General features: G+C 33.9%; 1 protein-coding gene and 1 long non-coding RNA gene across 2 annotated transcripts; one reads left to right on the top strand and one right to left on the bottom strand.

The window, feature by feature from the left end:
- Positions 1 to 198: 198 nt before the first annotated feature.
- Positions 199 to 27,426, top strand: Polr1B (RNA polymerase I subunit Rpl135). Its single transcript, XM_089709852.1, has 20 exons — positions 199 to 396; positions 512 to 841; positions 1,076 to 1,168; positions 5,380 to 5,526; positions 6,238 to 6,410; positions 8,090 to 8,339; positions 9,231 to 9,377; positions 11,647 to 11,813; positions 12,133 to 12,280; positions 13,602 to 13,662; positions 13,960 to 14,159; positions 15,453 to 15,606; positions 16,499 to 16,589; positions 17,545 to 17,740; positions 18,229 to 18,443; positions 19,352 to 19,490; positions 20,143 to 20,349; positions 25,101 to 25,304; positions 26,573 to 26,737; positions 27,201 to 27,426. Exons 1-20 carry the CDS (start codon positions 295 to 297, stop codon positions 27,411 to 27,413), a joined length of 3,402 nt encoding a protein of 1,133 aa, XP_089565978.1. The 5' UTR covers positions 199 to 294; the 3' UTR covers positions 27,414 to 27,426.
- On the bottom strand, positions 3,859 to 4,591 carry LOC149478121 (uncharacterized). Its single transcript, XR_016317497.1, has 3 exons — positions 4,358 to 4,591; positions 4,170 to 4,231; positions 3,859 to 4,095 (listed from the first exon to the last, which is right to left on the bottom strand). It is a non-coding gene; the product is annotated as an uncharacterized LOC149478121 (long non-coding RNA).

The raw sequence follows: 27,426 nt of genomic DNA, 5'->3' as shown, positions 1-27,426 counted from the left end.
TTAGTGAATGAATGTTCATAGTTTACTACGCGGTCGCGGCTTCAAGCCGTCGGTCTCAACTTGTGGTCTCAACTGCTTGAAGCGGTCCGTGTACGGCCGCCCTAAGTTATTTTTTCATATCTTGCTCTGCAGTTTTATAAACTAGCAATATTTTTATCAAAAGTCCTTTTCTATGTCAAATGTCAATTGCCGTAAACAAATGTCATTTGAATTTGACATTTAAATAAAGCACGTGTTTTGCATTATTTTGAATTTATTTTGCTTATAATACTACTCCAATGAGTAAAAGTACAAATGAAAATGGATAAAAGTTATCAAAAGAAGATATTGCAAAAGCCTACATTGGCATATACAAGTAATCCGAACTATAGTAAGCCACCGAAAATTGCTAACCCAGTGAGTAGAAAAAACTAGTTTTTAACTATATTTAAGTGTATTATTAAAATGTTAATGATGTAGTAAAATTTCATAATCCTTTTCTATACTAGCTGATTAAATATTTATGTTTCAGTACCTACAATGCTTGGGAGCGCCTCACATAGATTCCTTCAACTACATGCTTACGGATGGTTTAAAATCGGCGATAGATGACTTACTTCCCGTAGAATTCGAGCTGAATTCGGGTGAAAAAGTGAAAATCCAGATAGATGATGCGACATTCGCGAAGCCCAGTGTTCCTATGGAAGCTGTAGGTGTTAAAAACCAAAGGGTTTTGCCTACAGAATGTAGACAGAGAGCGGTGACGTATAAGGGGGACTTTAAAGTCAGATTGACGATAACTATTGATGGAAAGAGTATTTCGGTGGATAGGTCCTTGGGACATTTGCCGATTATGATTAAAGTAAGTTATAAACAATTTTTTCAAACAATTTGTAAAGATTTTTTGATATTTGTATCAGCCCCTAATAACTGTGGTTGAACAAAATAAATTAATATCACAAATTAACTGTTTCTGACTTTAATATAGTAGATTTTGAACATTTTACTGTACACTGTTTTCTACAAATGATTAAATTTAAATACTAATTTTATTGTAAACATTAAATCGTCATCATCATATTATTATTTTTTTCAGTCTAAAGCCTGTCATCTCGATGGTTTATCACCTGAGGAGCTTGTAAAATTTAATGAACATGCTGACGAGTGGGGAGGCTATTTCATTGTGAAGGTAATTACAAGTCTTACAATTTTGTAATCTATACTAATATTATAAAGAGGAAAAGTTTGTAAGTATGTATGTAAGTATGTATGTATGTATGTATGGTTTTCACGCAAAAACTACTGGACCGATTTCAAAAATTCTTTCACCATTAGAAAGCTGCATCTTTACTGAGCAACATAGGCTATATTGCATTTTCAAAAAAATTAGAGATCCTTACCAAAAATGCAATAATGTAACCCAAGGTGTAAAAAAAATCCTCAATAAAACTTCTGTCATCGCGTGCGCTGCGGAATCTATTGAAGATAGAACAAAAAAATGTTCTACGGTATTATAGAATGGATCAATATCTACAAGAAAGTCCGCGATACCATATGTCCATCTTCAGTAGTTATGTTACTACAACAACTTTTTTACGTTTTCAAAGTAAATAGAAGTGCCGACAGTAATCAAACCATGTTATCCATACACATATATTAATCCTTATCCCATTAAATGATGTTTTATTATAGACTGTTTCAATACCAGCAAAATACTTTTTAAATGAAAAGAATTGGATATTCCATTCAAAAGATATAACGAATTTTTAAAAGTGTCAATCTACAGAAAATAGTAGGTATACTGTTCGAGCAGGCCGTAGTGCGGGGGTCACGGAGGAATTCTACCAATATGCGTCTTGACGGAACACAGTGGGGTTTTCGTCGGTAGGAATCCGACATAACCCACGGCACCTCCCCCGGAGGCCGTGGGTATCTATGAAAGATTTCGCCACTAAAACAAAAAAAAAAGGCCGTAGTGCGGGACGGGGTAAAGGTGATTTTTATGTGATTAAAAATTAAACCTATAGTCCGACCTATAGTATACTTTTCACTGTAACGATATCGCTATCTATGCGGGTGAAACCGCAGGGCATTGCTAGTATTTAATATAATTTAATATAATAAATAATTACACCAACAAAATATAAATAATTACTTCGTACATATGGAATATTCGTTTGTCTTTTATCTATTTGTGTTATTTCGAGGGATATAAATAGCCTGTAGATTAACTTTTTATTCAGATTCTTTATTACAGACAGAATGCACTGTAAATATTGTATGTTATTTACCTTAATTGTTAAACTATATCGCGTTGTTGCATGTAATTATTGTACACATTTTGTTGAGTTTCGATCTGCTCCCGAAAATGTAACGCTTATAGGGCTAACAAGATCGTGATCTCTTGTGTGCATTTAATTTAAATAAATATATAAGTATGTTTGATTATGCTGTACTTATTAAATTGTCTGATATTGGAGAATATCAAATTGGGTAAAAATTATTATGGGGCATCTGTTAAATATGTTAATCAAATTTTTTTTCAAAGATGGTAGTTTAAAGAACAAACTTAATATATTGAATTTGAAAATATAATTATTTGAATTTGAAAATTTTTATTGTTAGCATCCTGCCAATAAGTGATCTTTTGCTTGTTAAGACGATACACAAAAAAAAATTCACTGCTTGGCGGGCGGAGTCTAATAGCTCGCTATCGCGAACGCGGGTGTGCGCGAAGTCATTCTTGCATACTCGCCGCGCTGCCGCTGGCCGACTCGGGACAAACATGTATGGAGTCGTCATACAGTTATAATATTGTTATACATATATTTAATTGTTGATTTATTGGTTTTATTTTCTTGCTTATAAACACAAAATTATCTTCTTTTTAACAACTACTTAGACATTATTAATAATTATTAATTATTATTATTTCGTAATGTTTACTTTATTACAAAATAATACAGGTTATAAATAATCTTTAAAATAACAAAAAATATTGTTACTCTGAAAAAATGAAATGGTACCTAATTACGCGGACTACTGAATTGATTTAGATAGAATTTGATGCTGACGTAGATATTACATCATGCCCAGAAATGAAAGGTACTATTTCTGAAAGAAGTTATAAACCCTAATTCTTCTCAGTCAAAGTCAAGAGTGGAAGATATCGCTAATACAGTAAAACTGATGCGAAACTTTGGATGTTAATTTGTATATTTTTTTGTTAGTTGTTACTTAATCACGTCAAGATTACATTACCAATTTTGATAAAATATAGCTAATTGCCTGGATTTACACATAGGATACTTTTTATCCGAACTGAACACTTCTGTGGGATAAAACAGGATTCACGATATAACCTAATTCCACGCGGGCAAAGCCGCGGTCGGAATGATATTTTTTAAAATAAAAAAATTGTTTAAAAAAAACACAAAATATATTGACGCATGTATTTATTTTTTGCACTCTATTATAATTGTAATTATTCATTACAAATAATCAAAATAAAATAGCCAGAACAAAGTTAGGCCCTGGTAGGATAGGTAGGCAGGTACAGCAATGTGAGACGAACACTGGCTTATTTATACCAATAATAATGTATTATAAACATTAAATTAAGTTTACTTTCTAACAACAAAAATACATAATATTAGCTAATGTGAAAACGAATCAACCAATCATCCCACAACAATGAAATGTGCACACAAATATTCATCCAAATCGGTTCATGTGATTAGGAGGAGTGACTGCAGCGCCATCCTCCGGGCCCAATTGTGTTTCCAGATCACCCAGGAACTCAATTTAATATACTTACTCAAAATTTTTCGAAATGAAAACTCACATTACTATGTAAATATGAATATAAACCGGTTTTAGTACTAAGCAATTTCCCGCACAGGTGTAGTAAGTATAAATGAAATAAATATCAACATCAAATTCTTTATACAACATACTTATCTACCACCTACTAAGAAATTCTTGAAATTTTTTCGTATTTTTTAAAAATATAATACTACTCCAACGAGCTCCTGTTCCATAATTCCATATTACGTCCACCATACTTCCACTAAGTTCACCATGATTTTTTATTTCTTTGCACTTTGTTGCTTTTTGCTAAAAATGGAATCATGCGATAAAACCAGTAGAGCGTTGATAACATACATTTTTGACTGAATAAAGGTACTTACGAAGGAGTGGGTTCACATTGTGAACAATCAGTGGGTTTATTTTCCTTCTGGATTCCGGATTTCTGAAAAGATTATTTATGCTATAAATGAAAAAATCTTACACATTCGTTATGTACTTAAAACAGGGGTACATATCAAACATCGTCTATAATACAATTATCATCAAATTTAAAATAAAACCAACTTACTTCATTAATTTGTTCCAATTGTAAGCATTCTTTTTCCTCCAACCTTTATGTTTCTTCTTCTTATTTTCTTTATTGTCCCCATTTGTCTCATTTTGTCTTATCGTGTTGTCACCCTTTTTTACGATTGCGCAAGCGACACAAGTTCCCCGTGTGACGGCCGTAGCGGGAATGACTCGTGCAGCGATCGGGGTAGGAAGGTACAGGGCGGCTCTCGCTATATTGGCTGGTCAGGCGCTAATTTCAAGTATTTCTTGTTTATTTCAAAACCATCGCATATTTCAAAATTCTAACACGGTAGACGTATAGGTTGTATATTTTATAGTTAATATCCAAAAAGTCGTAACTTTACGTTTGTTATTTTGAAGATGCCAGAGATTAAAAAAAAATAACAATGAGAACTTTGTATTTTTTTTCTATCGAGAAAATATCATGGAATCATGTTTCTAAAACGGTAGACGTATTGTGTTACTATTGAACTTTCTTGTCAAGAATTTTCATCACGACAACTTTAATAATATAAAAATTACGAAGGTTTAAAAAGGGCCGTAAATGTTAGAAAAATTAATTCATCACCTTAACCTTTTACCATGGTTGCCTGGAAGAGATCACTACTAAGTGATAAGACTACGAAATAAGTTGTACTCTGTCTTTTTCTATGAGTAGGTCTAAGGTTTCCTGTCTGTACAACTGTATTAAAATGTTAAATAAATAAATAAAAAATGTTGTGTGGTTTTATGAAACCACGGTAAAAGTGAAACTGTTCGAACGGTTCCGAACACTGCTTTGTGTAGCGCATGTCGCGTGACGGTCGGCTGCCGAGTAGGTATACCTACTCGGCAGCCGCGATACACGCGACATGCGCTACACAGACCAAAAAGTTTGAGACGATGTAATAAAAGTTTCACTTTAATAGACTACATTATAAAACTTCATACAATGTTTAAAATGGGGATCATAATTTAAGAAACAAGTAAATAATTATGTTGAGATTCATTTAATATAAAAATTAATACACATTCCAGGGTCACGAGCGTCTTATGCGCATGTTGCTAGTGACTCGACGTAATTATCCGGTCTCCATCAAGCGATCTGGGTGGAAAATGCGCGGGAACCTCTTTACAGAGTATGGTGTTTTGATGCGATGTGTTCAATCCGATCAGACGGCCACTGTAAGTTTAATACAATGATAAAACTGTTTTTTCCTTACTTCTATACAATATTATCCTAATCTAAGAGCGTATACGCACTATGCGGGTAGCCGCATTGTGGGTAGCCGTCCGGCTGACCGCAAGCACAATTATGTACGTCATATTCATTTCTATGCGCACTGTGCGGTCTGCGGTAGCCGCATCGTAGTGCGCATAGAAATGAATATTACGTACATAATTGTGCTTGCGGTCAGCCGGACGGCTACCCGCAATGCGGCTACCCGCATAGTGCGTATACGCTCTAAGTGTGAAAGTGTACATTGGTTTTTGACATATTGCAATGGAGTGTTTTAAATGTATACAAAGAGTCAATGCTGGCACTCGCTGCTCCTTGCTAACGTATATTTATTATTTACACTTAAAACTACCAAACTAAAATAAAAAGTAACGTTAAGTTTTTCTTTAGAACAACAATTTCAAATTCATCCAAGTAACAAAGGCCGTCTTGTTATTAATGAATGTTGAGAACTACGCGTCGTGGTCGAATAGCATGTCACCTACGACACGAATTTTGCTATATGATTTTTCTTGTACATATTGTAAAACGTCTGCGTCATGAGCGTTTTCATTCAATCAAAAATTTCGTGACGTGGCGGCTCTTGTACTGTAACCTTTTTGTTAATTTTTTTCAGTCAATGCATCTTTGAATGTAAAACAAATATTTTATTTCAGAACAACGTAATACATTTCCTACAAAACGGCACGAGTAAGCTAATGTTCTCGCATCGTAAAGTGATGTACTATGCGCCTCTAGTACTTATAATGAAGTGTCTGGTTGATTGGCCGGACCATTATATATATAGATTGCTATTGCACGGAAAAAAGAACGATTTGTATTATGTCAAGTGAGTTTTAATTTGGTAAAAAATTACTAAGGGCCGATTTTTCAATGCTTGGATAAAACTTATCCGTCCAATAAAGTATTACACGAAAATATACACACCGGCACAATTAGCGGAACAGAAAAAAAAGTAAGACTATGAGATAATAACGCATATATTTGACGAAAATGTAATTAGACACAAAATAACAAATTGATTAACATCTTTTAACAACGACTTTGAAAAGTCTTCGTTATTTTTTATTGAAAAATAAAGAAATTTGAAATAAGTCAAATTTTCAGATGATTATGAACCATCACAAAAAATGAAAAAAAAGTAAGCATTAAATGATTTAACAATAAAATTAAAGCAAAATTAATAACGAGTGTTTCCCCCTCTTGCTGTGATTATGGTTTCCATTCGTCTGGGCATGCTACAGATTATGTTATCGATGATTTCTTGAGGCAACCGCTCCCAATGTTCAAGTAATGCGTTTCCAAGTTCATTCAGATTTTTGAGGGGTGGCATTCTGGATTTAATCCTTCTTTTTAGCAAGTCCCAGACATGCTCTATCGGATTCATATCGGGGGAATTTGCTGGCCACTGCATCACCAGTATACCTACGTGGCTCAGATATGCCTGTACCGATTGTGCACTACAAGAACGAGCATTATCTTGCATTAGAATAAAGTCGTCACCAATAAATGGTGTAAATGGTACAACATGTTCTTCTAAAATGTCTCTGATGTATCGATCTGCTGTCATGGTCCCTCCTGTGACTATCACTAACTCCGTGCGAGCTCCCAAACATATCCCTCCCCAAACCATAATCGAGCCGCCACCAAAAGCCACTGTGTGTTCAAAATTAGACTGTATGTGGCGTTCTCCTTTGCGTCCCCATATTCGCTGTCTCCCATCGTTCTGTTTTAAAAGAACTGTGCACTCATCAGTAAAGAGAACCTGCTGCCATTCGTTCAAATCCCAGACGATGTTCTCGCGCGTCGGTTTTTGTTCCGCTAATTGTGCCGGTGTGTGTATATAAATATCACGTAAGCTGTCAAATACGGGCAATTAGAATACGTTTTTAAAATGGTAGTTTTATACATTATTCGATGAATAAATTTTAACCATAGATTGAAAAATCTGCCCTAAGAGTACTATTAAAGTTAAACAATGGTTATTAGGTAAGAGAGGTAGGTTTTTATTAAAGCTATGCATTATAGCAGAAAGCACAATAGTTACTTTTTAGTGTTATTATTATACACATATTCAAAATTGTGAAAAAGATGAGGTGAAAATTTTCATATTAATTACTTCGTGTATATTTAATATATCACATGTGAATGTTAAACTAGTATTTTTGTTATTATATTAAAAGTTTTAACGGATTTTAAACGCGATTTAAACATTTACGTTTCGAACACTTCAAGCTCTCTGTAGTGTTTAATCCTATCGTAATCCTAATACTATTATAAAGGCGAAAGTTTGTATGTATGGATGTTTGTTACTCTTTCACGCAAATACTACTGAACCGATTACAATGAAATTGAGCACACATATAGAGGGTAACTTGGATTAACACATAGGATAGGTTTTATCCCGGAAATCCCACGGGAACGGGTTTTTCTTTAAAAACGCGGGCGGAAAGCTAGTATATACATAATATAATTTTGTTTTTCTTAATATTAAACTAAATATTGTAGCTGTATCCAAAACATGCTTCGCGAATTACACGAAGAAGGTCTACACACACACCAAGATTGTCGTTGTTACCTCGGCAAGATGTTCCGAGCAAAGATTACAGAATTACCCCCGTGGGCCACAGATTTAGAAGCCACAGATTTCTTACTATCTAGATGTGTGATGATACATTTAAACGATTATAAGGATAAGTTTAATGGCCTAGTGTATATGACGCAAAAACTGTATGATGTTGTACAGAATAAGTGTAAGGTAAGTGAATATCCTACTAAGAAATAATCTTTATTTAAATGTATGCCAATTGTTTGGCGAGTTGTCTGGACTTTATTATGAACAATGCGCACTTTGTTCCACCACAATTCAAACAAATTAATGTTTTTATATGTTTTAAGAATAGGAATGTTAATAAGCTTTATGTGTCAATTCATATAAATGCATGGTTGGTAGTGGCTCTGCCTTCCATAAGCCCGAGGTCGTAGGTTCGATTCCCACCCGGGGCAAATATTTGTGTGATGAACATAGATGTTTGCTCTGTGTCTGGGTGTTAATTATCAATATAAGTATTTATTTAAAATTATATATGTATGTTTATCAGCCATCTGGTTTCCATAACACAAGCGAAAGCTTAGTATGGGATCAGATCGTGCCGTGTGTGAAAATTGTCCTGAAATATTTATTTATTTAATTATGTGTCAATTTCATTGATATACAATAGATAACTAGACTCACAAACACGCTCAAAAATTGTCTGATGCAAAACTCTGCCTATGTAATACACACATAGGCAGAGTTTTCTAAAAGTGACTTTGAATGTTATTGCCACTAAATAAGGTGGTAATTTCAATGAACACACGATTTTTAAATAGTCGATTGGAAGTTTTGTTTATAGAATGTCAAATGTAATTTGAAAAATACGACTTACCTAGAGACTAGAATACATTATTTACACAACAGTTTATTCTATTTTTCTGACTGTTACATTTAATTTAAATACAAACATTACTTATTGCTTAACTAAGATTCATTGATTTGTTTCAATTATAACATTTTACTAAGATTCATTGATTTATTTAAATTTATCATTATATTATCATACGACAAGATGTTTAATAAAAAATATATAATAATAATTTATTTAAACAGGTAGAAGGTGCGGACGCCGTGATGGTCCAAGAGTTACAAGTGGGAGGACATCTTTATCTCCAAGTGCTTAAAGAGAGAATGCAAAATCTATTGAATGTCATGAAATTCGTCTTCATCAAACGGGGAAATAAATTGCAAATTACTTCCGTGAGTTATTTTTGTCTTTATTTTTACTGATTCAACTTTTATAATTTCATCAAAGTAATGTTAAAAGTCTATTGTATACGCCCATTCTAGGCAGAGTTTTTTGTTCATTATTCTATAGTAGAGCCAATTTAATAGGCAACATTTGACGTCTATCAATTTTATCTTCATAGGGTGGTAACCTGCTTAAAAACATCGATTAAAGTGAATTAATCGATACGGACTTGAAACATTTGTCAATCGAACTTGAAACACATGTCAATAATTTATGATAATTTTTATTCCCAAGTAATCAATGCATTCGATTCTAGATGTCAGATTTCGATTTTTAGAGTAACGTCTCTGGTATTTAAAAAGAAAAAAGGTTTATTGACACAAAATTGTAGCGACGTCAGTTCTTTAAATCAGAAATTGTTCATTATGTTTAGAATGGTTTATCAGTAAAATCAAGTCCTAAAATTACTTCTATCGGTCATTATTATTATAAATATGTAATCGTAATTGAAAAAAGTTAAACAAATGTGCAGTTCTAACAAAACGAAATATCATGTTATTCTATGTCGTGGTTACTAGGTTACGTTGTTGAATTTTGTTGAACTGTCAAATGTTGCCTATTAAAATGGCTCTACAATAGTTGTTTATTTTACGTAAAATATTTTAGTATCATTGATGTGTAGTGAGTGTAGTAGAGTGTAGCAACACTCCTATTGGTTGTATAATCCCTGCAAATTGCTAATGCGCTGGAACCTTGTCTAATTGATTGATGTATTTAATTGTATTTATGATGAATAAATGATTTGCTTTGATTTGAATTAACACCCACGTGATGTCACCCGCACGTCAGCCGGCCGGTGGTGCTAACGGTACTGAGCACAGACATAGATAGACTACGCAAGTACCGCGATCTGTATGAAAACCAAGCGTGTCATATTTTTTGTACTGACCTTGACGCGTTATGACGTCACGAGCGCTTTTTAGTGATGGTAATTTCATTTTACGCTAAATCGATTAGGACGCAACTCCCGCAGCGATTCTAGTATCGTCCTATCCCATCGAAGTAAATCGAAAGAAATCAGATCAAACTAGATCTATGTCTAAGAGGTAATTAAATAAATGAATCGTAATCGATTACTAAATCGATTCAAGACAGAAAAATGATAATTACCATAGACAGAGGAATGATAAAATAAATTTATAAACCTTTTAATATTCTAACAAGTAAACTAATGTGTTTTAGCTTATTCTTACATATGCCCATTGAGTTACCGTGTACTACGTACTAGAGAGGCCATCGAAAGAAAGTAATGAAACTGTCAATCAATCAATCTTTATGTCCCGTTGCATCAATCCATTTTTCTTTTATGTTCGGGTTACTTGGAAAACTGAAAAAACAAACATAGTCTAAGCAATAAGGAGTTTTCTTAAAAAACTCCCAAGATGACACTTTAAATAATGGCGTCCATGTCATAATATTTATTTTTAGTACCTTTGTATTAAAATACTTAAAAGTTCTAGGTCAAGTCGTATTAAATGACAAAAAAAATCTATGCCTTTTTTTCTGAAAAATTGCTCCTTCAAATTATCATTTTTCTGTTCGATTATAAAATCGATTAGAATCGAGAACTGTTGCATCAAATGAACATCACTAACCACAAAATTGGACAGAAAAATGAGAAGACGCTATTCATTGCTTGTTATCATACGACTCGATCTTTACCGTGCCAAGTAAAAGCCGCAATGTATTCCGAATCATTTCGTATGATTTGGTATCCGTGTTTGTCACGATCGTTTTCCACAGATATTCTTTATTTGATTTTAAAATAAATAGTGCATATTCTGATTAGAAAATTACTTACCGGTGGAAGGAAACATCTCTGCTAACTCGGCCACTCACAGCTGTGGAGTTTCTACAGTTTATAACGGCGTAATTCGGCATTTTACTTTATTCAGCTTCACGTCTTTCCTTGGCGAACTGCAAGCGCGGACTGAGTGTAGGCCAGCGTCAAGTAAGTTTCATAATCTTAGTTTGGACACGGGAAGTACATACACTCGCTTAGTCTATCTTGATACATGTCTGTGGTACTGAGTGTTCAATGTCACGAGATTACGTCATCATTACGTCATCAAAATGGCGGCCAGGCGCATTAGCAATTTGCGGGGATTATAAGGTCATATTATAAAGTCTCTACTAAAATGTGAGTGTTTTGTTTTTGCTTATTAATAACTATTATAAATACAATTCATTCGGATTGTAATTTGTTCAATTTCACAGACAGACATCCAGAAGTTTATCAGATCTGCGGGTAGTTTGGAACAAAAGATGGAGACTATGATATCGACTGGGAACGCGCCGTCGAATAGCTTGAACCTTCCACAGTACAAGGGGTTGACTATAGTGGCCGAGAATATTAATAGGATGAGATATATGTCGCATTTTAAGTGAGTTATTGTTATAAATATAAGGAATCGTTTACAAATATTGGTTTGGAACTTGTTTATATGTGTAAATTGCGAAAGAAATTGCGTTTAAACATAAAATGAGTTTTAATCCCGTTTCCCGTCTATTATTTTCAATTCGTGCGCATTAAAACGTATATATTTTTATTGGAAGCGTTCGATTCAGCTTTCATTAATATTTTATAATTGTCGTAAATAAATAAAGGTTTCAACGAACAAATTATATCTGTAACTAGATATTTATTAATTATTTTTAATTAATTTTCCCGCTAAACTTTTCATTTCAAAATAAATCACCCAGGGCCATCCACCGAGGTTCATTCTTCATGGAGATGCGAACAACGGAGGCCCGACAGTTACTCCCGGACGCGTGGGGCTTCGTGTGCCCCGTACACACCCCGGACGGGGCTCCGTGCGGTCTGCTCAACCATCTCACTGCGTCTGCGCAGGTTAGTGACGAAATAAATACAAAAAAACAACAAAAAATTTAATAAAAAAAATGTATGCGTGTACTAGAGTACACACGTAAGAAGTGAAACTTCTTTATGACCTTAAAAATGTCACGAGTATGGCGTAACGCAAAAATGTCACGCGTACGGCGTAACGCAAAAATGTCACGCGTACTTCGTAACGCAAAAATGTTACACTAAAGGAGAATGCCCATGAAAGTATGGACCACAGTACAGTGTTGCGTCAATGCCAGAGTGGTTTTGGAGGGTTCTTCGATATTCAAAAGATTTTTACCAATTGATTTTTTTGTGATAAAAACAGGGGTTTTCAAGATATTGAGAAAAATGTGAAATAACCTCAAAACTTAAATAACCCCGATTTGGTTAGGTTTATGTGTGGTTTAGCCTTTTGGTAGCATTTTTCGTCCGAAGGTTATTTTTCGTTTAACATATTATTTAATCTATGCGTAGAGCTTATGCTTTCAGACAACTTGTTGTTTGAATCATTTTTTCACTATCTACATATTCGAAGAATGAAACAAAGAAGAAATAACTGGTTACCTATCAAGCTATGTCATAATCATATATTTTTTATATATATATTTATATTATTTTACTTCACTATCTATGTTAAAACAACCTGCAGTATATAAACAATACCATAAAGAGTGATTTTATGTAATTCAAGGAAAACAATAATCGATATTAATACACTTAGCTATTTACCATAGTAAATGTAATAATAGTTACCGCTTGGTTACCGATGTAAGAGGTAATGGATACTAAATCTATGGTAGGTAACGGATCTAAACAATTACATGTCTTATTAGATTTTACAAAACATTCCCTGTTCAAAACATATTTTCCGGTAAGAAGGCCTCTAAATTGCCGAGATTTTTTTTAATAATATTGATTCATGAGAAAAACCAGTACCAAAAATGGGCATTCTCCTTTTTGTCCAACCCCGATAAAGAAGTTTCACTTCAAAAATCGTTATAATGAAAAAAAACGTTTAACGTTTAAAAACGTTTGTTACAATGTATTCTAGATTAAGTCTCAATTTGTAAATTATTCAGAGCAATAAATCATTAAATAAATAAATTAATAAAGAAAGAAAATAATTTAGAAGAAAACACCAATTGTAGAGCTCCGTGTGGCCTGCTCAATCATCTCACTGCGTCTGCGCAGGTTAGTGACGAAAAAATGACAAAAAATAAGTAAATATCTTTAAAATGCAAAAAAACTACAGAAAGAAAACGTGTAAAGTATGTGTTTAATCTATATTGATAGGAATGACGTATACAACTGATTATTTGTTTAGGTGACGTCATATCTGGAGCCGAACGTTCTTGAAAATCTACCCAAAGTACTGGAAACATGTGGTGAGTATAATTAAAATATTTCTTTGAGCATATCTATATCTTGGCCACATTTTTTCATTATGTGCGAAACTATTCGAATTACCGTACACAAAAGAAAAAAAAGTTTGTGAAAAGAATATTTTATCGTTCTATAAATAAATACCCACTGAATGCTCTTTTCCTTAGAAATGCATACCGAAACGGTGATCAAACCCTGCTTTTAAAAGAAGTCTAGAATTAATATTTTAATATCGTAAGGTAAAAAGATAAAAAAAATCGTTCTAGTAATTGAGATAAATTAAATATAATATTTTGCAGGAATGGACCCCATAAGCTCGGTAACTCATACGCCACTATCCCAGGACATATATACATACCCAGTTTTCATAAATGGCCGACTTGTCGGGTATTTCCCGGAAGATTCAGCCGCAGATTCTATAGCGTACTTGAGAACGCTCAAAGTTAAAGGGGAAGATGTGCCGATTAGTACTGAGATCGTTTTGGCGCCGAAAACACAGGTAGGAATTTGTTATCTGTGCTTTTTTTACATGTCGTGATAGTGGGTTAACATTTAATTAAAAAAAAATGAAAAAATTAAGATGAAAATATTTTTTTTTTTGTAAATTGCAACTTCATATACCTAACGTAGAGAAGAGGAAAAATATAGCGCTTTGTGACTTTGGAGTGAAACGTCTTAATAAATGATTAAAAATACCTCCTTATAGTGTTCCAAAAAGTGCTGTATTACCTCATGTAGTAAGAAACGGAATTTTAACAAATCTTAATTAAAATTTTACCGCTCAGCTATTAAAAACTTGCCCTAAAATATAAAAAAACCGGCCAAGTGCGAGTCGGGCTCGCGCACAAAGGGTTCCGTAGCAGCAAATATAATAAATTACAGTTAAATCAACCTATCTCAAAAACTATAAGAGATACTTTGATCAAACCAAAAATCGTTGAAAGAGTTAATTAGCATGCATCACCTCTATTTTTTTTAGAATTTTATACCCCGTAGTTATAAAAATAGAGGGGGGGGGACATACTTTTTACGACTTTGAGAGCTGATATCTCAAAAACCGTTCACTTTAAGAAAAATGTTTTTTAGAAAACTTTATATCATTTTAAAAGACCTTTCCATTGATACCCCACACGGGTATGTACATCGAAAAAAAAAATTTCATCCCTCAGTTACATGTATGGGGGGCCCCACCCCCAATTCTTTTTTTTACTATTTAGTGTCATATTTTTGTAGCGGTTCATACAACACATATTCCCATCAAATTTCATCACTGTAGTACTTATAGTTTCCGAGTAAATCGGCTGTGACAGACGGACAGACGGACAGACGGACATGACGAAACTATAAGGGTTCCGTTTTTGCCATTTTGGCTACGGAACCCTAAAAAACCGCAGTACCTACAAGGGTATCCCTCTAGGTCCTTTACCTCCCAGCTTCAGAATATCACTACTTCTTGGGTCACCTGGTATCCATACTAATATTATAAATGCGAAAGTAACTCTGTCTGTCTGTCTGTTACTCAATCACGCCTTAACTACTGAACCAATTTGCATGAAATTTGGTATAGAGACATTTTGATACCCGAGAAAGGACATAGGCTACTTTTTACCCCGGGACATAGGATAGGTTTTATCCCGGAAATCCCACGGGAACGGGAACTATGCGGGTTTTTCTTTGACTGCGAAGCTGCGGGTGGAAAGCTAGTATATTATAAAGGCTGTTTTGTCATATTATATTCTTAATTCTTACATATAAATTGAATAATAAAATATGTTTTAACATATTCTTCCAGACTCCCGGACAATACCCGGGAATATTCCTGTTCACATCAGAAGCTCGAATGATGAGACCTGTAATAAATTTAGCAACCGGACAATTAGAATTAATAGGCACTATGGAGCAATTGTATTTGGATATAGCTGTCACACAGACCGAGATTATTAAAGGTAATATAATTTTATTTATTTCGGGTATAGATTAGATATTATAAAGACATAGAAATGTGTACAAATGATTTAGTAAATAAAAAAGTACATGTGATCCTTGAAATTGATATTTTGGTTTTATGGCATTCAAATGCTTTATAAATATAACAAAAAAGGTCGTGTTCCATCGTGACATTATTTTATTCACTGAAAAGTGTTTCATATTGGTTGAGATGGTTGTTAATCATTTCAATAGATGGCGCGCGGTGTGTCCCTTAGACACATAAAACTGAAAGAATAGAATAAATTCGATTGCTCTGGCGCTGAGTTGGTCAGGCATCCGCCCCGGAATGGCGCGAAAGGATGCGGGTTCGAGTCCCGCCTCGTGATCGAATTTTTTCTATTCTTTACAAATTTATATTCATGTGATCCTCTATAATTCTTTATAAATAATCTTTTTTTTTAATTAATGCTGTACACAGTTTTATTTGATCAATTGTAATGTTCCTATTAAAAATGAGGATGATTTTTAAGATAAGTGATGAATTAAAAATAATAATTACAATAATTAAAAGTGTTCCGAATTAATATTTTAAACATGTAATAGTTATTTAAGGGAAAAATAACTTTAATAATTTAAATTATAATTTTAACTATGTTTATGCTAACATTATAAATAACATATTCAATTTACATTATTTTGATCTGTCTCCTGCACTAGAATATCACTGATTTTACTATTTTAATGTGTGACCCTTTACAAGTGGTTTAATTTTTCATTTTCTCTTTAATTCGCTACCAGGACAACTCCGTAAGTAACACAATAGTTACTAGATATGTAATTATGTATATTATAAAACGAATTAGTAAGAATGAATCTTAACAAAATACAGAGAAATATATTTATTTTAAGGCACAACAACACATTTGGAACTTACAAAATCGGCGTTTATGAGCAATTTGGCCCAACTGGTTCCTATGCCTGATTGCAACCAATCACCAAGGTAAGAACTATTGATTTTTAATAAGTAATGATTATTAAGATTTCATACAGTATTTATTTGTTAATACAAATTCATGGGAAATAATTATAAAATATTTTTTAAATTTGCCTGAAAAATGTAAAATTTTCTTGTTTTTAAAGGCCTATTCAGATTAGAGCAGTAACCGCTGTGGGTAGCGGTATCCCGATGGGAACGCTATTAAATCTCTTACGTAGTATATACTAGTTACTACCTCTATAGATAAAAAAAAGTAAATAAAATAAAGTTTATTTGACTCAGAAACACAAACACATGGAATATACAGATCTAATTTGCAGGTACATACATTTTGTTACAACCAGAGATACTAATCGCGTATGCAGTATACCAATTCTAATAATAATTCTAATCTGAATAGGCCCTTACAGACAATAAAATGTTACATTTTTCATAATCTGAATAGGCCTTCAGGGTAATATTGCAGTTATAAGAATAAAGTAAGAATTTTCAAATTTCATCATTTCGTTAATGTTTTGCTATTTATCCATACCGAACAAACACGAAAAATCATAATTTCTTAATTTCTACACACTTATTTTATACTTTTTTCATATCTTCTCACTAGAAACATGTACCAATGCCAAATGGGTAAGCAAACTATGGGTACACCGATACACACGTGGGCTACAAACGCGGAAACCAAACTATATCGAAACCACATTTAAACCATCCTTAACTTCTTATCTATACTTAATATTATCAAGCTGAAGAGTTTGTTTATTTGAACGCGCTAATCTCGGGAACTACTGGTCCGATTTGAAAAATTCTAGATAGCCCATTCATAGAGGAAGGCTATAGGCAATCTATCATCTCGCTAAGACCAACAGGAGTGGAGCACTGCGGGTAAAACCGCGAAGCACAGCTAGTTCTCTATATTTCACACTTATTTTATACAATTTTTTCAAATTCTCACCAGAAACATGTACCAATGCCAAATGGGTAAGCAAACTATGGGTACACCGATACACACGTGGGCTACAAACGCGGAAACCAAGTTATATAGGTTACAAACTGGGGCTACACCGCTGTTTAGACCTTTACACTATGATCTGTTGGGTTTAGATGATTATCCGATGGGAACTAATGCGATATTGGCCGTTATTTCTTATACGGTAAGTGCGGTTTTGGTTTGGATTGTTTTTTGTGTGTATGTTGCTGAGTTAGGATATTTTAACTTGTTGTTTTGTTTGATTTGTTTTATAATATACGTTATTGCTGTAAAAAATTCAATAAAAAAGGTTTTTTTCACCTATATTTGTGCTGAGAAACTCGATTTAGAATAACTAAATTTATAAGAAAATTTAAAACTGTTTTTTTTTGTACTGACAGTATTACTGATTTTTAATCATATAGATTTCTGACAATTTTTTCTCTTTTATGTGATGTAATATACCACAATTAGTTTCTTTTGAAACACTATATAGATAGATTACAAGCTAAGCTCAATCAATTGTTGTTATTTTAGTAAAATATATATATATATATATATATATATATATATATATATATATATATATATATATATATTATATATATATATTCTAAAAAAATATTTTTATTCTACTAAAACAGACCAACTCTTAAAAATATACATTTCCAGGGCTACGATATGGAAGACGCGATGATAATAAACAAATCAGCCCACGAGAGAGGCTTCGCAGCGGGAACAGTTTACAAATCTCAGTTTATCGAGTTGAAAAACGCAACTTCATATTTCGCGAGGGACCCGAATAAGCCAGATTTAGCCAAGTTTATAGATGACGATGGATTGCCGGCGGTTGGGGCTAGGTTGGAAAGCGAAAATCCTTTCTATTGGTCAGTTGTGATCTATTTTTTATTAGATTTAATACCTCCTTTTCTTATTATAATATAGCAGACTGTTTCTATATTGACTTTTATAAGAAGCGATAAGGCCGCCCTCTGTACATTGTTAAATTAGTTAATAAGTGTTTAAATTGTCCTGTAAGGTGTACAATAAAGAATTTTTCATCGAATTCAAGAAGTTCTCGACATATTAAACCGTTTGTCATTAATATACATTAGAAATAGAAATGGACCAAGAGCAGTACCTTGTTGCACTCCAGATTTAGTTTTAAAAACACATAAACCGATTCGACCATATTGGTCTATGATTTCACATCAGCGAGATGACAGATGTGAAATCATAGACCAGTGTTTTTTTTTTCTTTTGTTTCACTTCTCTCTTTCTTAATCATCTTTTAGATTATTAATATATTTTTGAAGTGAAATATCTTTAAACGCGTTGAGAGTAAAATTTCAAATGCGTTATGGTAATACCAGCACGTCATGGAGTAAGGCAACGATTTTGGTATCTTTGAATCTTGCCAAAGAAGTTTCACTTCTGACACGTGTGCTCGGCACACATGCACTTTTTTTTTCTTTCTTCTAACGATTTTTTTCCTTATACTTTTATATATGCACTTTATATTATAATGCTTCGCTATGCTTCTTCGACTATCCAATTGTTTTTTTTTTCTTTAAACTTTTCCTATATCGTAAGGTTGCTTGGAAGATATCGCTTCTTAGCGATAAGGCGATAAGGCCCCCTATTTGTACCGCTTCGTATTATCTTGTTTGTATTATTTATGTTTGATTTGTTTTTATTTGTGTGCAATAAAGTGATTTTATTCTGTAAAGTGATTTTATTTTATTGTGTATTTAAAGTGATTTACTTTATTTTTTTATATTTGTTTCATACACAGTTACTACGACGACGATAGAGCTCAATACGTAGTGTCCCGTTTCCACGGCAAGGAAACAGCGTTAGTTGATAGTGTAAGACTCTGCGGGGATTTCTCACCGAAAGCTCCACGACGAGCTTGTATTATGTTACGTGTACAGGTAAAATTATTATAAATGCCTTAACTACGTACATTGGTGAAAAATAACTCAAATCTATCATATTGTCCGAGGCAAAACCACAGAATACATAATAGTAGCTAAACGCTACAGAACGGACACTCTCCGCCTCCCGCCAAAATTAAACACTTACCTCACCCCGCACGATCAGTCTAAAATGGTCCACATTTTTCTACAAGGACGATACTCAACGAAGATTGACAACATTAATCAAATTGACTTAAAGTAATTTTATTATTTTGGATTTGTGATTATCGTTTTTCGTAGAAAATGGTTAGATATTGTGCTGTTTACGGATTTATTTCATCAGAAAAACGCGAATTTTTTTTTACGCTAGTCACAAATGTGCCAACCATAAAGCGTTAACACACACATTTGCAGTCTCTACAGTGTGACTGTCAAAACGGTAATTTTGTATGGAATGTCCGGGGTGTGGCAAAACTCTGCCTACGCGATTAAGCAGAGTTTTCTAATGAGCGACACAATACTCTCTTTAAAAAACATAAATTATTTGAATCTATAATTAAAATTGAAATAAGTCGGGTAGACAAAGGAAAAGTTACAGACTAATGAAAATAAAATTTTAATATAAGAAACCTCTGTTTACTTTTATTTAATTTTAATTATTTTCCAGCGAAATCCCACCGTAGGCGACAAATTCGCGTCCCGGGCTGGTCAAAAGGGTATTTGCTCACAAAAATGGCCGGCGGAAGATCTACCATTCACGGAATCCGGGTTGATCCCGGATATCCTGTTCAACCCGCACGGATTTCCATCCCGGATGACAATTGCTATGATGATAGAGTGCATGGCGGGGAAAGCCGCGTGCTTGCATGGGCATGTGAGTAAAATGGATAAGAAATAAATATAACTGATTTCAAGGCTTCAATAGTTATTTACAGGGGTCTTAATACGAATATGCTGGCTAATAAGGACTATTCAGAAACATTTGATAACGGTGAAAATGTTGTACGTTTAATATTTTTAATTTTCTTGTTCTTGTATCACACTGTTTATACATCTTTTAGAATTGTTGTCCAGAAATTCATGGCGTGATTGAAAGATATTATGGTAATAATATCGGCAAATAAACCTACCAAATAAATCAATCGCAATCAATGTATATCTATGCATCCAAGGGCGGATCCAGCTTTAGTGCCAGGGGGGGGTCACATAGACGTGGTCAATTTTCAAAAGCTATATTTTGGTAATTTAATTGATACGTAGATTTAAAAAAAATGGTCAAGTGCGAGTCGGATTGGCGAACCAAGAGTTCCGTACAAACATTTTTATATGTTTTAATATTAAATTTATGCTTTTTGCGATTTTTCCTTTATCTGTGCTATAAGACGTAAGTTTCTATTAAATAAAGATTAAATATCAAGATTCTGTGCTCACGGGAAGAACCCTGTAGGTTTTGATTCCTGGCAACACTTGCGAATGTTGATATTAAGCATGAAATGTATGTTTTAGCAATTTTTCCTCCATCTGTGCTGACATTGCTTTTAACCAAATTTCAGAACTCTGTATTCACAGGAAGTAGTACAATACCTATAGATTTTGATTCCCTTGCGATAATGTCGAAATTTGCGATAATTTACGGCATAAATGGCTGTATCTTTTGATTGCGTTGGCTTATAAGTTTGATTTTTTCACAGCTATAAGGAACCGTAGATTTGAGTATTCGGTATGAATTTCAGATTGATACCTCCACGCGTTCCTGAGAAAAAGGGTCTTCACAGGCAGACAAACTTGAAAAATATATATTCTTTGCAATTATTCCTGTATCTGTACTATAAGATGTTGCTTTGTACCGAATTTCAAGATTCTGAGTTTACGGAAAGTAGATACCCTGTAGGTTTTGAGTTTTGATTCCCTTGCGAATGTCGAAATTTGCGAAATTTTTCGGCATTTACGGCTGTATCTTCTGATTCGTTGACATAGAAGTTTGATTTTATTATAGCGTAAAGGTATTTTAGACTTGATTTTTTAGTATTAATATCAAGTTAATACATGTCAGCGTTCATGAGTAACAGGGTTGTAAGTTAAAAATTTTTTTTAATATTTTTTTAATATTATAATCTAAGGAAAAATTCATGCTTTTCGCAATTAGTAAACAAAGTCGTTGTCTCTGTGCCTATGTCCCTATGTATGATTAAATCTTTAAAACTACGCAACGAATTTCGATGCAGTTTTTTTAAAGATAGAGTGATTCACGAGGAATAGTATATAATTTATAAGGTTTTGGAGAAAGCGGGCGAAGCCGCGGCCGGTAAGCTAGTCTGCGTTATAAGACGTTTGATTGTACTAAATTTCATGACTCTGTGTACTCGGGAACTACCCTGTAGGTTTTGATTTCTTAGGGAGTGTCGAAAAATTTCAGCAATTACAGCTGCATCTTTTGATTGCGTTGGCTAAAACGTTTGAATTTTTCACAGCATCAAGGGACCGTAGGATTTCGACATTATCAAAGGAATCTATACCTGCAGGGAGCACCCTGTCCCGTAAACACAGTCTTGAAATTGAGTAAAAAGTATCGTGTTATAGTACAGATGTAGTAATAACTGCGAAAACCCTAATTATTTAATTAAATTAAATAAAAATATATTTTTAAATAATTTTAAACTTACAATCCCTTTACTCATGAACGTCTACATGTATTTAATTGATATTCACATCAGAACTCAGGTCTATAATAACTTAAATCTGTTATTTAATTCAAATTCTATGTCAACGCAATCTGAAGAAAAAGCAATTAGAGCCGCATATTCTGTAATTCGCAACTACTTGCAAGGGAATCATCAATCAAAACCTACAAGGTACTTCCCGTGAACACAGTCTTGAAATTTGGTTAAAAGCAACGACTTACGCATTTACAAGCACAGATAAAGAAAAAAATCCTTTAAACAAAATTGTAAGATACAACATAATGAAAAAAATATGTTTGCTCGGAGTCCTCCGTGCGCGAGTCCGGCGCGCACTTGGCCGATTTTTTGTTGTAATTGGACTGTATTTTATAGTGTTCATTTGAAAAAAAAAAATTGCTATTTTATGTATTATCCACGAACTGGATATTTCGATATTTGAGGTTTTGTGTGAAAAGTGTAACAGCAAAAGTTGTAGAAAAAAAATTAATTACATACAACTTTATCATTACACTTTATTCCGCAGTTATGGTTTTTTTTAATCGAAAAACCTGTTATTTGTCCTTAAATTACGACCACAGGTCGACCCTAATGAACTTTTTCTATAATTTTTGTTATATTCTCTTCCGTTACCGTTTGTAATTGATTTCATTGTTCTATATTACTTTTATGTCTCAATATTTAATAAAAACATCATATTGAACAGTATTAATTTGTTAACCCTAGAAAGATAGTCTGCGTCAAAATGACTCCTGCGTTTTCGAAATATAGCTGTATCTTTTTAAATGTCGCGAATCCATAACTGTGCTTATAGGACATTTCATAAGTCACTGAGAGCTAACCTATGGTATAGGTGTCAATAAAGTTAGTGTAACCGATTTTGAAATATAACGACTACGTGAGTCAAAATTACGCATGATTATCTTTACCGTGACTTTTAAGATTTTGACTTCTATGGTAGTTTGAATATTTTTTGGCTTATTATTACTGTATATTGTGACTTATGTTAAAAATTTATTTTTATACATATTGAAGAAAATATAGAAAACATTTGGGAATAGAAAATTGGAAGAATATTGTATACTAGCCGCTCTTATGCAAAGCGATGGGATCCCTGTAAAGAAATCGATAGTGAAGTAGGAGGACTACGAAATTGAAGATGACGAGTAAAGTGACACAGAAGAAGCTTTTCCCGGTGAGGTACAAAGCAAAAATGATATATTACATTCAAGAAAAAGGCGGAGTAGATGCATTAGACCGAATGTTCAATAGTAGCAAGACAATGAGATGGCCAATGGCTTTATTTTATAGAATCAATAAAATTACCTGCATATTGCATATTAAATTTATAGCCACAATGTTAACAACAAAGCACAAAAACATCTGAGTCAATAAAACATGAAATATAGAAGCATGGAACTGTCTTTTTTGTTTATGCGTGGGTGTTTAGAATCACCAGCTTTGATAAGATATTTGCGTGATAATATCTCCAATTTGTTACCAAATGAAGTATCTGGTACATCGTAAGAAAGTACTGAGGAGGCCTTCAGAAAAAAAAACGTAGTTACTATACTTTTTGTCCTTCTGAAATATGACGAAAGGCAAATTCCTCCTGCAAAAAATGTAACATAGTTATATGTCGTGAGCATACGATGATATGTGCTAAACTTGTTATTCACTATTTTTTTTATATAACTATATGTACAAAATATATATAACATATAAAAAAGTCTGATAATTGTGGTTAAAAATAAGTTTTTATTAGAAATAATACGAGTTACAAGAATTGTAGATTTAAAGCAGACGTACAATGTTTTCGTTTTTTTATATGTATAAAAATAATTAAAAATAAATTATTTGTAATATTAATTATTCTAATATAACTGTAAATATATAATAACTTACAAATTATAGAAAAAAAACAATACACCTCGACTTAGAGCTAACTAAGAAACATGCGTAAATTTGACGCATGACTATCTTTCCCGTACTACTCAATATGATTATCTTTCTAGGGTTAATTTAAAAAAGTTAATATTAAATTAGTGGTCCACTTAGGTCGTGGACCTAGCCCAGGGGGGGGTCATGACCCCGTGACCCCCCCCCTGGATCCGCGCTTGTATGCATCTATATAAGTATTGCACGCCTCATAAGCGAAGCGTTGAGGTGGGTACTACTGTCACTTCGCGCAAAACATCTGATTTTTCAAACTTAAAATGTCTTTATGTATCATACATTGCACTTGTAAGATAATACATACACACACATATTAAGAAAAAACACTACTTTTAACGTTCATGATATTTTTGATGTCATTTTTGTTATTTAAACTAGTTAAAAAACAGTTTAAAAAAGTTCTGTCTTGGACGTCCGTGTGTCTGTATGTGCGGATCCTTTTTCTTGTTAACACGATAGCGACCGAAATACTTTACTAATCGAGTCTTTTTTTTTCTCTTACGCTTGAGTATGCTCAGGAATAGAACCCTTTCATTTTTCAGGGTCTGATTCGATGTGGTTTAATTGTTATTAAATAAACAAAAATAATAATTAATAAATATTTATTAAAAAAAAATTATGAGGCGTGCACTTTTGGATTTTCCAAATTATTTTTATTTACGTCTCCAACTAAGTTATCTACAAATATTTATAATGTATAATCCCGGACATATCTAAATTTTATTATTATGGTTAATTTGTAATCTGTGTATTGTAAAATTGAAATGTATGTGACAATATTAATGTAATTTAAATATAATATTGTATTGCAATACCTGCATAAGGTTTCTAATATGTAAAATGTACACCTCCGTGCAGGTCGGAGTGGGGAGCGTGAGGTATTTTCGTTACGGAATTTCTGGATTCGGTCCCCGCGCTCAAGGCCCGCGATAGAAGCTATGCAATAGCTAAAAAATATGTCGCAACTATTATATGTGTCTTATTAATACAGGTACACGACGCAACGCCCTTCCGTTTTAACGAAAAGGACACGGCTATAAACTACTTCGGTAGGCTACTAGAGGCCGGGGGGTATAACTACTATGGAACCGAGCGGATGTATAGCGGTGTGGACGGAAGGGAAATGGAAGCCGATATATTCTTTGGTCTGGTGCATTATCAGAGGCTCAGGCATATGGTGTCTGATAAGTGGCAGGTAGGTTATATTCTATCTTCTTATATATAAAAATGAATCGCAAAATGTGTTGGTAAGCGCATAACTCGAGAACGGCTGAACCGATTTCGATAATTCTTTTTTTATTATATTCCTTGAAGTACGAGGATGGTTCTTATGTAGAGAAAACGTAAACATGTACCACGGGCGAAGCCGGGGCGGACCGCTAGTAAATAAATAAATATTTCAGGACAATTTTCACACTCGGCACGATCTGATCCCATACTAAGATTTCGCTTGTGTTATGAAAACCAGATGGCTGATAAACATACATATATAATTTTAAATAAATATTTATTTAGATAATTAACGTCCAGACACAGAGCAAACATCTATGTTCGTCACACAAATATTTGCCCCGGGTGGGAATCGAACCCACGACCTCTGGCTTGGAAGGCAGGGCCACTACTAAGCAAACCGGTCAGTCAAATAAGATGTAGTTTAAAATGAGATGTAGTTTTGTTGTATTATTAAAGATTTTAATCCTATCCTACTAATATTATAAATGCGAAAGTTTGTGAGAATGTGTGTGTGTGTGTTTGTTACTCTTAAACGCAAATACTGAACAGATTAAAATGTAGCACACATATAAAGGGTACCTTGGATTAACATATAGGTTTTATTCCGGAAATTCCACGGGAACGGGTACTTTGCGTTCTTTTCTTTAAAAACGCGGGCGGAAAGCTAGTGATTGATAATGTGTAATAGTTTTCGAAAGAAATGATATTTTGGCAATTATTTGGAAATTTTTCGAGAGTGGATTGATAGCGATTATGCTAATTAGTGTACCAACAAAGCCAAAATGTTATGCTGCTATATAACTGTGTATAATAGTATTTTATTTGGTAAACCTATCTTTCACTTAATTGAGATCTAGAGAAACCTATCTTTCACTTAATTGAGATCTGTTGTGTTGAATGTGTTACGACTGTCGGGCAATTTATGTATGTCGTGTTGAATGTGTTGCGTCTGTCGGACAATCTATGTATGTTATTTTAATGTGTTACGTCTGTCGGAAAATTTGTGAATGTGTTGCGTCTGTCGGAGAATTTATGTGTTGCTTCTAATCTCATTGATAGTGTTGCTTCTATTGGACAATTTATGTGTATCGTGTCGAATGTGTTGCGTCTGTCGGACAATTTATGTATGTTGTGTTGAATGTGTTGCGTCTGACGGACAATTTATGTGTGTGTGTATCAGTGAAGCAGTGCCGTCACCTTGGGGTCACTAACACGTGCGTGTGTGTGCAGGTGCGCACGACGGGCGCGATGGACGCGCTGACGCGGCAGCCGGTGAAGGGGCGGCGGCGCGGCGGCGGCGTGCGGCTCGGGGAGATGGAGCGAGACGCGCTGCTCTCGCACGGCGCCGCCTTCATGCTGCACGACCGCCTGCTGCACTGCTCCGACGAGACGCAGGTGTGTACAGGGTGCGCTCGGGGAGAGGGAGCTTATATCATTATAGCATTGTTATAAGTGATATCTCTGTAACTTGGAACGTCACAGCATTTACAATAGCCACAGTGTGAACATCGATGTAGCGTTGCATAGCTCTAGCGTGAACATCGATGTAGCGTTGCATAGCTCTAGCGTGAACATCGATGTAGCGGTGCATCGCCATACTATTGTCATTGTTATAGCATTATTATGTAACATGAACAAAATTTTAATTACTAGATACTATTTTGTATTTATCGAATTTATTAAATATTTCAGTTAATTTCCTTTAAGTACCTATCATTAAAATAAAATTTGCATCATACCACTTTTAAATTCTAGAGTTGTAAAATTTCCCGATTTAAATTGCCTTTTACTAAAATATTAAAACATTTGACGCCATTAATTACAAAATTACATATAAATAATTTTCTATTTCTTCCAGGCATTGCTATGCACGAAATGTGGAACCCTACTCGGTCCAATAATAACAACGCTGACGTCAACGAAGGACACGTGTCGTTTGTGCAAAGATGGCGACGTGGTCTCTGTGTCTATTCCGTATATCTTCAAATTCTTTATTACGCAATTAGCGTCTGTTAATATTAATGTGAAAATCAATTGTACTAATAGTCTGGCGATTACGGCCGCTGAATAAATGATTTTAGGAA

This window comes from Colias philodice, chromosome 23, assembly GCF_061535455.1.
Source record: "Colias philodice isolate Cphi_HAF_F1 chromosome 23, ilColPhil1 Martin Lab GWU primary, whole genome shotgun sequence".
NCBI classification, from domain to species: Eukaryota; Metazoa; Arthropoda; class Insecta; order Lepidoptera; family Pieridae; genus Colias; species Colias philodice.
This window is presented reverse-complemented; position numbering and strand designations above follow the sequence as displayed.

Bases quoted from the DNA above. Each gene is read 5' to 3' on its own strand.
- Polr1B (XM_089709852.1), top strand. From the start codon at position 295: ATGAAAATGGATAAAAGTTATCAAAAGAAGATATTGCAAAAGCCTACA. The intron at 17,741-18,228 runs GTAAGTGCGGTT...ATACATTTCCAG, and splicing joins TGGCCGTTATTTCTTATACG to GGCTACGATATGGAAGACGC. The intron at 18,444-19,351 runs GTCAGTTGTGAT...TTTCATACACAG, and splicing joins AGCGAAAATCCTTTCTATTG to TTACTACGACGACGATAGAG.